This window comes from Strix uralensis, chromosome Z (genome assembly GCF_047716275.1).
Source record: "Strix uralensis isolate ZFMK-TIS-50842 chromosome Z, bStrUra1, whole genome shotgun sequence".
Taxonomy (NCBI): Eukaryota; Metazoa; Chordata; class Aves; order Strigiformes; family Strigidae; genus Strix; species Strix uralensis.
In genome coordinates, this window is record NC_134012.1 from 61,795,904 (window position 1) to 61,807,532 (window position 11,629).

The window sequence follows — 11,629 nt, forward strand, 5'->3', positions numbered from 1 at the left end:
GCCAAGCTTACACATTTGTACTTGATTCCAGATCTGCTTTGGTATTAATGGTCTGTTAAATGGAATATTTGTGTTACTACGCTGTATCATTTCTACCTTCACTCTTTTAATCCTCTGAAAGATACCTAAAGCTGAGAAGGAAACATTATTTTTTGATAGTTTTTTTTCCTTTTAACTTATTACAGGAACAGTGAGAACTCACTTTGAAAGGTCAGTATTGTTCACATTCAATTTGATTTTAGTAGTTGAACTATCTCATCTTTGATTTTAATAGACTAGTTTAATGGAAGACATTATAAGCAGCAAAAATAAGACAAGATCAAAAGCTTTCATTTGGTTGAGATTTTGCTTAATGCAGAGGTAAAAACAGGAACTTCTTGTGGATGTAGAAGTTCTGATAAAGAACATTACAAACCAAACTTGCAAAACATTGGGCTCTTGAATGAGGATATGCTATGAGATCTGCAACTGTGTACGTTAAGCAAACAATATTACCACATTTTTATGCTTTAACTTGGCCAGATAGCCATCAACCTCTCTACTGTAGCTATACAATTAGGACGCTGGATGACACTAGAAACATGCACAAAATATCAGTAATTGCATGGCCCGTTTCCTGAAAGTAACAAACTTAAGCATCTATTTCACAGAAGTCCAAGATTCCTGCTCTCAAGTTGTTTTTAAATGATCCCTGGTCTAAAGATGTATTTTTTAAATGTCATAGGAGAAACACAGCAAAAGACTCAACAACAACAGTTGTTTATACCACCCTTTTTATTTTTCAGCCAGAAACAGTTTCATAGGGTATTTCAATGAACAGTGGTGTTTATTCCTTAAACAAAACCCCTATCTCTTTGGCATCTGACCATATTCTGTTTTTCAAACTACAGACTATATAGGAAGATTTTACTTTCAGGATCATTGTTCGATACATTAAATTTACAAAGGTGTAGTTAACTTTTAAAATTACATATCAGTTTGTTGGACTCTAATAAACCTAAAAAAAAATAACCAAACCAGCAAAATGCAGACTACTGGGTTGCCTTCATTTACAGCTGTGGAGTAAACGACAGAACGAGAAGAATCCTTCATTTTCCACAGCACATGCACTAACTAGTGCTTCCTGTTCATTCAGCACGATAAACAAACAAACAACCAAAAAAATCTTAATTCTACCAGAAACAACTGATAAAATAATTAATCTTTCAAAACAATGTGATCTTATTTTTAACTTCTTCTGCAGAGATCATCATACAAAACCCAGTTGCACACTGCTTCAGTAAAAGATTGCACCTAAAAAAAGTCTAAAAATTAGCTTTCATTTTTAAACATAAGTTACTAAAATGTTTTAAATATATCTAGGAACACAGCTGTCAAAACTGCATTTAATGTAATGTTTGGATAAAAAATTCTTAAGTAACAAAAGTAAACCAGTGTATTCAATCTACTCTTTTGAATAATCCAGGATCATCTCTTCAATGCTGATACAGAAATACTTCACTCGCACTCCACTAGAAAAAAATCAGCCTTCCGGATCTCAAGGGTTCAGTGCTTCATATCAACTGAATTTCTAAAGCAATGCTGAAGTTATATGACATCTTCTGTTACTATACATTATATAAATAATGAATTAAAATAAAAAATAGTACTGACATACTAATGCAGACATTCCAGTGTACTTACTGGAATTTGCAGTGAATCCTTGTTTGTGTGTCAAGACAGTGTAAAAAATAAATCCCACTAACAAAAAAACATTCACTCCCAAAAGGATTTGTTTTTAGTAACACAAATACTTATCCCGAACAAATTTTATAGAACAGAGGAGGCAAAGCAATTAATTCCATGCCAAAACTAAAAAATAATTTAATATGATTCAAGTAGCAAAGGTTTGTTTTATGAGTGACTCACCCTCATCACCAGTGCAAGCATAGTTTGAAAATGTTTGAACTGAACTGTTTAAATAGCAAGTGATCCACTTTAGCCAAGATCACTTTCCTCCCCACGATGTAGACAAAAGTAATACATACATTTTACTGTAGAATACAGGAACAAAAAGTGAAACCAAAAAAACCTCCTCAACTTGGGTGCTTATTCAAGAGCAGTTTCTAACATCAAGCCAAAACTAGCAACAACCAAGCAGACATTATCAATTTTTCAGTTAAATTACTGAAGGTACTAGATCTAACTGTACAAAAAAAATTATCCCAAACCCAAAAATCAAATGCTTTTGCTTTTTGTTAAAAGGTATCCAAAGAAATATTCACCAGTTGCAGTCAAATTTGCATCAGAAGCTGCTTGCTCAGGAAAGATTTCTCACTCCAAGTACTTGCAACATATTGTATTGCCAAGATTCTATTCAAATAAATTGCTTTCTGATAACATTTAGCTGATACAACCACCTACAATGTAGACAGTCATGTACACAGTACAACAGTGGATTTTTGCAGCAACAGAAATTTAATCAGAAATTGGTTCTAAGTTCGAAATAATAGCTCATGTGTTATTTCTTGCAAACATACGGTCCCCTCTAAGGGTAAGGTGTTGGAGCTGGTATTGTAGCACTTCTGTGTCAGCAGGTTCCTTAATGCTCATTTTGTCTAAATTGAGGTAGTCCAGTGATTTTGAATGAGCCCTTTTGCCTTTTAAAAGGCAAAGAGGCAGGGGACCATGAAGTGCCTTGTAAGGTTCATATGGTAAAGCCTTAGTGCATTTATCCCCTGAGCTGGGCATCCGTCTCCTCCTCCTTCCATTTACTGCTGGGATCTCATATGGCTGATAGTACCTACTTCTAGTTTTGTACAAACGGGAGGAACGTGCAAGTCCTGAATCAAGCTGTTTGGAACACAAGTTCGACCCAGATTCCCCTTTATTCTCTTCAATTTCTGTACACTTCTGGGCTAATTTTAGCAGCTCCTCTCCAGTTGTGAAGCCAACCAGGTAGTTAGAATCCATGTGAAGGATCTGATATCCTGCAACCATCCGTCGCATTGGTGAGCAGGGGGTACTGGAACAGCGGGGCTTCTCTGCTTCCATCCTGCCCACAGGACTCACCTCTGCAAGAGGCACAGGGAGAGTGGATAGGGTAGTTCTGGACTCTCCATTTATGTCTACTTCCATTTTACACACAGTGTTATCCTCCTAAAAATAAAACAGAGCTTGATCAGAAATAGAGCCTTTATGCAACATGAAGAGTTGAGAGAGGACAGCAGAAATGAGATTTTGTATCACCCAGAAACTCATGACCAGAACTTCTCTAGTCAGCCTCTGCAGGGTGTTGCATAACAAAATTATCACCAACATCTGCCTTTTAAAATTATCTTAGATTTTTTTTTAATAAAAGATACCATAAATATACTCCTGATATTCTTAAACGTTAAAAACACTCTTGAGTAGTACTGTACACAAAAAAGAAGCATCTTTCCAGTCCATTTTTTCATTCTTTTAGTCCATTTGATTCCTTATAGCCCCTTGCCTCTGAGGCCATCTACACCCATTAGCATATCCACAGCAACTTCTCCCATATTCAGCTGTGAAATTTTTTTATTGATAATCTCAGTAAACAAAGCTTTTTTAAAAAAATATGTCTAACAGCTGCTACCTCAGTCAAGCACGACCACAGACTAGACCTGATCTGCTCAGAGTACTGCAATACTTCCCTCTTCCAGATGTGCAGACAGCTTGCTTTAGATTCAAAGAATGGCATCCTGGCTGTTCAACAACTGTCTTTATATGTCATCAGTAATCCTACCCACCTCGTCCCTCCCCCCCCCCCAACCTATCATCTTATTCACAATCAACCAAACTCATACTATTTTATTCTAATGTATTTCTAAGAAAGGAAACAGTATATTAGCATTTAATGAATATAGCACAAGATTCTTATAAGCATCTTAAGAATAACCAATATTGTGAATTCTGTGGTTTTCTATTTCTTTTGGGATATTCTGGTTTTGGACTGCTATGGTTTTCTATTTCTTTTGGAAACAGACTATTTCACCCTGACCTTTCTTCCCTCACAACTATTCCAAATACATCATTTGGTGCCTTTACAGATACAGCTGTCTGCCACAAGCCATTACCATCTCTAACGTGGAAAGATAAAGTCAATACCCCAGCAAGTATACACCAGTGGATGCCAGAACACAGAGAAGGCTTAATTCTTTTAATTTCTTTGTTTTCAAAATCTACACCATCTTGGTGGCTCAGCTACTTAACAAAATAGAAAGGTCGCATTTGTTTCCAAGTCCTTCCTCCATTGTTAGCCTCACCTTTGCTCTAAACAGTAGCTAGTAGCTCTCTAGTTAATATAACTCACAGAACATTCAGCATAGCTTTGTAATGTTTAAAGGCAATGAGACTCAAAGAAGAAAGGCAAGTTAGTATGCAAGTGTCAAGCAGAAACAAAATTCTGAATTTCACTATAGGTGACCATAAACCACATTCAAAAGCTCAGTAATGTTTCATAAATGAGACTGTCTTAAAACATGCTATTACCAGTTTGCAAACTTTTAAAGCTGCTACTTGCTGCCATTCTGAGGCTTAGGAGGTCACAGGCTGAGTAGCAAGATGCAACAAACAAGGGAATACTTTATTCAAACTTTGGCAATTAGACATCCTCAAAAATTCTATCAGGTTCAATCTCCATTTCTCTTAAAATAAGAGGGAAAGCTGTGTGCATATCTCACTTGCAAAAGAAAATAATCTAGATTCATGCAAGATTTAAGCCTGCCTTGTTTCTATTCAGGGACTGGGAAGGAGCATTTTAAGTAGTGTTCCCATCTCTGCTTCCCTATTTAGTCTCAAATCAACCTGCTGCTTCCTATACTAATAAACTAGAAGTAGATAAAATCTCCAGTTCTGCTGAAGAGGGTTTTATTTGCCATTGTCAAACTTCTATTATGGAGACACTATTACTAATGTTCCTTTAGTCTTAAATGTCCTTTTTCAGTTCTCAAAATGGCCATCTGCTTCTTCAGTATAAGTTTTGTGTAGCATAACTTTTACAGATACACTTCATCCAGTCAGCTTTTAGAGCATTTTGAATTTTACAATACAGGTAGCACACCAAAAGATAAATAAAGAATTCAAATACTGAAGCAAACCAAACACCAAAATTTCTTGCTGAAAAAAACATGCACGTAAAACTCAAGAATGTTGCCCATTATATTTAACTGACTTTGAAATATATTTATGGGGTCAATTAAAACTTTCAGAATAGCAGAAGCAGTTGCTGTTTCCTACTTTAGCACCATATCTAGTAGTGAGACAATAAATATGGTGAGGTTTCAGCCACTGAGTTAAAGATATTCATGACAACTCCTTAAGTAGGAATTACAGTTCCTGCACCATCAGGAATCATGGTTACTGGAGGCATAGCACACAAAAATTTTACATTAAAACTTTCGGCTACCCTGTGGTTTTAGCCAAGGAACCTAAATATTTACCATTCCTGTTATTTTAATTCCCAATTTTTACCCTGCAGTTCAGAAATCTTTCCAGCAATCTTCTAGAAAGACTCAACCCATTCTGTTAAAAAGGTGAAATGATGCTAGAAAAAGTACAAGTGCTAGAAAAAGTATAAATAAAATAGTCAGACAGCAAGGTTAGAAAGGACTCATGTTGCCTAGTCACATATAAACAGCAACAACAAAAAAAAACCCAAACCCAACAATGACTTGCAACAGCAATACATGCCCTAAGGAAAAGGAGGAAGAGATGTCCTCATGCGCTTTTTGAGTTAAAAAAGTCTTGAGAGCTTGAAAGCAACCTGAAAGCTCTTCTCAGAACACAGCTTTTAAAATTCATTTACTTCTGTTTGAAACATGGGTGTGTGCCCTGGTAACAAAAAGCAATCAACTTTGAAGAGTAACCACAAACAGGAGGGAAGGAGGCAGGATTCATTGCCGAACAATTACCCCTCACCAGTCAAAAACAGTACAAAGGAAAATCAGAGCAGAAAAGCCTTCAAGTCAGCAAGCTCCAGGCTAGTAGTTCAGCCTGAAACTGCAGAACTTCTTGTCTGTGCTCCAGTGTGAAGAATAGTCCACCCCTAAAACCAATAAATCCAACAGACACTTGAAAGCAACAGTAGTGTCAGAAGCTAGTGCCATAAATGTCAGAAGCTCAAGGGAACAAGGGAACAGCACTGCTAGCTGGTGAGAGGAATGACAGGCCAGCCCCACAGGCAGAGGTCCAAAACTCAGCATGTATGCATGTGCTCAGCTGTTCTTTCCCAAGACTTTTAATGGGAGTTACTCAAGCTGCCATATGTCTTCAACATGCTTTGTCTCCTTATCTGGTGAAAAAAGATAAACATTATTTAGAAAACTTCTATAAGAGAAAATAAATTGAGATTCACAGTACCTGTGAATGTAGATACCATTACATACAAATATTTATTCAGAACTTTTAGACTGCATTTTTAGGCCATTTCCATAGTTATAAGGCATTAGATGACTGCTATTATATTCATTGCTACGTAGTGATGTAAGCTCATCGGTAATTCTCAGCATCAATTATAATACTGAAAAAAACAGTACTTCAATTTAAAAATATTATTTCTTCAGATCACAACTGCCTTGTCTCTTGCTTTTTAAAAAAGAATGACAACAGAGTGATGCCAATTCAAGACAATTTATAATTAAAGATTTACTACAAAATCAAAACAAGGCAAAAAGGAACAAGATGGCATAGCCTTTTCTTTGCTGCCGCTTCACATATTGTAAGAAGTATGGAAAATAACTGAAAATAATAGTTACCACGAGAATTCACTTGACCAACACACACCAGAATTGCTTTCAGAATACAATTCACTTCATTAAGATTTTTATCGATTCTCTTTATAATTTAAAGCAGGCTCTGCATATAAATTAATCTGACCCAATCCACTAAATATCGAGAAAATTGTCTAAAACACAGAGAAGAGAAATAGTGAATAGAAAATCTAGGTTAACTACTATAAATCATTGTATTGCCTCAAAGAATACGTTAATATGCTTGGGATAGCTCAAGGGTAAAAACATCAAAACTTCCACATTTTGCAAATATAAAGGTTTTCCAATTATAGAATCTTTCACAAGGAGGCAGAATGGAAATATGGCAATAGACTCATAAGTGTCAAACATACTGGATAGAGAGATCAACTGAGTTTTGACACTTTCCCTTCTCTGTGCTGCCATTACTTAATATATACAATGCACTTAAAAGATATGTTTGTCTATCAAATATCAGGAGTAAGTAAAGTCATCCTGCACATGTGAAGCACATGTGAAGCCAGCACACATTTTTAATTATTTCAGTTGTCTCTGTGAAGGGGAAGAATAAAGTCTACATCTTTCCCCTTGCAATCTGAAAAGAAATATGTGGTCTTGGAAATCCCATCTCATTTCTCTGTCACTGAAATATCCTAACGGAATTTTTGTAATTGTAGAGCAAAGTTTTCTGGAAATAATTATTTCCAATCTGCGACTAAAACAAGTTAAATACTTAGTTAAAAGGGAAAAAAAATCAAGCTAAAATTCAGCTATGTAAGAGTATCCACAAAGGTGCCACATTTCTTTTCTAGAGCTGGGGCAGCCAGGCCATAGACTTTGAGATGTATGCAGCTTGTAGGTTCTTCTAGCGCAAGCTGGTGATACTGCTGCATGTGCTGCCAGAGAGTTTTTAGCTGTGCTCTTCACATTCAGCTGAAGGGACTTAGACTAATGTTACTTCACCAGGCTCCTGAAGGTCCCCTGTAATAGCTGTGTTATGTTTTACAGACTGATACCATGTTTGTAGAGACAGGAAAAGGCGGGGCTGTGCGGGGAGAATCACAGAGAACAAGATCATGAAAGGTACCAATAAACTACTCATGTTCTTCACCAACTCTTGCTGTTCCTTAGGAGAAATTCCAAAATACTCTAAGCTAAAGAAAAACAGAATGGGGGTAATATTAAATTGCTGCACCACATGAGACAACATTCAGATGGAGTATGAAAAAAAATTAGCATGGATTTTTTCTCAAAATTACATGCAAGAAAATGAAATTATGCATAAAGCATATGTTATGATCTTTCAAGCCTTAAGAAAACAAATTAATGGATATTACTGAATTAATAAAGCCAGTGCCATAATTCCAGGATGTGATGCAAAACAACAGTCCACAAAACAACCAGTAAAAATGATAACTGCAGAATAGTTGGAGGGGAGGTTCTTGTCAACAGTTGAAATATTAAGCCTTTCAGCAATCCAGTATACTGGACAATAAATACCATATGACTTATACAGAACATGGAATTATTAAACACTTTGCAGAAGAAAATTAAATTGATTTCTAACAATACGTTCCTACTGCAAGAAGCAAGAACTATTTAACCTGTTTGTTAATCTTGTTATTAATGCAGCTTTAAACAGAAAACAATTATGATCCAGGAAACTACCTTTTAAAAATGAAGAGGATCACAAACTAATTACTGAGTAACTACAACTGGCAACTCCAGTGACTAGCTCAGACCAGATCAGCATGACAGAGCATACAATTTACACATAAAAGAGACAGATGGAATTTCAAAAGTTGGTCCAGGCTAATGAATTTTGCATGAGCAGACTTAGCAAGCAGGGAAAGTAAAAGAAAATGGTGGGAAAGAAGGCCATTTAACTTTTAACATCTCTTTGCTAAGCAACATTAGATAGAAGTGTTTAACAGAGGGTAACCTTTGTGAAACATTTAGAGTCTTTGAAATAAACACTGCAAATTCCTTGCTGGATGGAATCACAGATGAACACTTCCCTGCTCCACTCCATCAGTAAACTGATGGTCCTGGCCAGCATAAAGGTAGCTGATGCATATTGTAAAACAATTTTTATTCCTTAGTTCATCAGTAAGTTAAAGGAATATTTTCTTTATAAGTAAATTTTGTTTTTCTGTGTTTTTGATTTTCATCTTCTCATAGCTTATATATATTGTCACATCTGAAAATATGGCTCTGCAGATATTATCTTGAGACTATCAACCTAAACAACAACAATATTATATTCAGCCTTTGCCTAGGAACAGCTATTCAAAGAAATATATTAGTTAAAAATACAATCTACTCAAAGATCTCAGGAAAAATATGTTTAATATAATTGAGTTTGTTTCGTTTTCTTTTTTAACTGAAGCACTTTAAATGACTAGTTCTTTGTCTTGATGTGATCTGCAGCAGATATTTAGGTGTTTGTTGGACAGATGTCTCACTCGCTTAATACCATCCACATTGCTAAAGGTCACTTCCTCAAGCTTACTAGTTACATTTATAATGGCTTTAAAGTTTTGTTCTCTGCCTCCTTCTCAAATGCTCCTTTCCATACTTAAATGCTACCTAAAACCAAGTGTTTAAGTGTAATATATGTATGAAATAAAAATTAATTAAAGCCCAGCAGCACATGCAGGTACAGTAAATTTGTATTAAACTTACAAGTAGTGCAAACAGAAAACTTTGTCCTGGAATACTCAGTTCATCTGACTCTACCATAACATACTGCATTTGCATACGATGGCCAAGCTAGCAGTATAAGTACAATGTTGGTACTGTTATGCAATAACTTAATTTCAGTGATCACATTGCCATTGCCTCACTTCCCTCTGCTTCAAAGTCACTGTGAGAACCACCCTCCTCCATCTTCATTATACTAACAAGCACTCTCCCCCAAGGGGGAAAAAAAAAAAAAAAATAAAGCAAGCACACCACTCAAGACAGAATATGGTTCAAAATACACCAACAGCAGCAGGGTGGTGGGAGGAGAAGCTTTCAGTAAGGGAGATGATTGGGAAAAAGTAGGAAAAAGAACCAGTGCTGCACACTTCTACTCCCCATGACAAAACAAAGCATCGGTTCTGCAGTCCTCACTACACCCTTTTTGGAAATACTCCAAGGACTCTTACTGTATTCAGGATGAGCCATGTCAAAAGTTGGCCAACTACTGGTAAAAGCAGCAAGTCCTCCCCATCACAGATCCTCTCCATCACTCCCACTGAGCTCTGTGTAACTGCAGGCTACTGCCATTGATTCATTTCTACATACAGCTATGCAAGCATGTATGTATGTACAGTGACTCAGTCACTATATGTACAGTACTGCCTCACTCTAGAGAGCACACTAACAAGCAAAGACATGCTCATAGAAAACATCTACTAATGCACATAATCTTCTATTTTCTTTATAGTAGGTACATACACACACTTATGTCAGCTAAACCCCTTATGTAATATAGGATATAAATAACTCATATATAAAGAAATTAAGACCTGAGACTATTTTCCTACAGATCTGTAGACCACTCAAAACAGCACCTCAACTGTTCAGCAGTTCCCCAATGCAGAGACAGAACTGGCAAAACACACCTGTCAATAAACCAAAGTAGCTTGAGAAGCTTCATACTCTGTAAAGTAACAAACACTTTAATGCACATTGGAGTGCACAAATGCTGTCAATGAGTATCACGGATGGTACAATCAATGTCTAAACAGAGCTTTGAACCTCCGTTTACCCTTCACTAATCAATCTTTATTACAGAGAAATACAAAGTTACCTACAGAAAGCTGGGCACTTTGTTACTACCAGACTGAATAGTAAGGTCATATTCAGGTTTAGCGTTGGCCGAAGAGTATTAAGAACGGTATGGCGTCTGCTGGTGGTTGCAAGTTGCAACTGGAGCGAGCTATACATGGTTATGGAAAGATACAGGTGCTAACAGGTGAACTCTTGTCTTTTTCACCGTTTACACAGTTACCAGCGGCTGGCACGGAAAGCGCACTTGAGCAACCTCACTGCAGGCTTCAGGCCCCACATGACAATTCCGCAAGCGGGTAGCGGGGCCAACACCCTCGTTTCCTCCTAGATGTGCCCGGACAGCTCCACGAACGCTCTGCGGTAGTTCTCACCGCTGGCTTACTTCCACCGCGTTCATCAGCTACTGCTGGGGAAAGCGAAGCAGCCGTGGGCTGGGAGCGCAGGGTGCACGGACCTGCGGGGAGCGTGGGGCCCGCCGCTCGGCTCACGGAAGAGGCGGGCGGTGGATACGCGCCAGAACCTCCGTGCTGCGCGGGTAAAGCCCGTTTTACGCGCCCGCGACCCCAGACCCAGCCGCTACGCGGCTTCCAAGCCGGGAGCGGCCCCACCGCGGCGCCCAGTACCGCGGGAGGGGGCAGAGGAGCCGCCGCTGCCGCCCGCGGGAGGGCTGGGCCGCGCCCCGCCGAGCGGCTCCCCGTGACTCCCGCCCCGGTCCGGGGGGCGGCGGGCCGCGGGCGGCATCACTGCGGCTCCCAGGCCAGTCCCGCCACGGGCCGCGCCCGCCTCTCCTCCACAATTGCCGGTCGCCCCACACCGCCCCTCGACCCCACCGCACGGCACCTCTCCCGCCGAGCCGCCAGGGTCGGCCCCACTCCCCCCGCCCTACGGCCCCTTCCGGTGCCCACCCGTCGCCCCCCGCTCTGGTATCCGCTCCGCGAGGCGCGGACAGGGCCCGAGGCCGCGGAGGCCGAGGCACCGCCCCGACGGCTACGCGGAGAAGCACCATCCCCGCCTCCTACCTGCGGCCCAGGGCGGCGGGACCCGGCGCGGAAGGAGCAGCGAGGCAGCCAGCGCGGTGCGCTCCGCACGCCAGGGCT

The 11,629-nt window shown here is 39.3% G+C and overlaps 1 protein-coding gene across 6 annotated transcripts; it reads right to left on the reverse strand.

The window, feature by feature from the left end:
• Window positions 1-755: 755 nt before the first annotated feature.
• On the reverse strand, window positions 756-11,629 carry MACIR (macrophage immunometabolism regulator). Of its 6 annotated transcripts, none has more exons than XM_074856249.1 (3): window positions 11,552-11,624; window positions 5,768-6,295; window positions 756-3,138 (listed from the first exon to the last, which is right to left on the reverse strand). In XM_074856249.1, the coding sequence occupies exon 3, from the start codon at window positions 3,115-3,117 to the stop codon at window positions 2,494-2,496; it is 624 nt and encodes a 207-aa protein (XP_074712350.1). In that variant the 5' UTR covers window positions 3,118-3,138; window positions 5,768-6,295; window positions 11,552-11,624; the 3' UTR covers window positions 756-2,493. The 6 variants fall into 6 exon arrangements, with proteins under 6 accessions (XP_074712350.1, XP_074712351.1, XP_074712352.1 ...); XM_074856250.1 differs by lacking the exon at window positions 11,552-11,624 and adding an exon at window positions 10,556-11,223; XM_074856251.1 differs by lacking the exon at window positions 11,552-11,624 and adding an exon at window positions 10,552-11,223.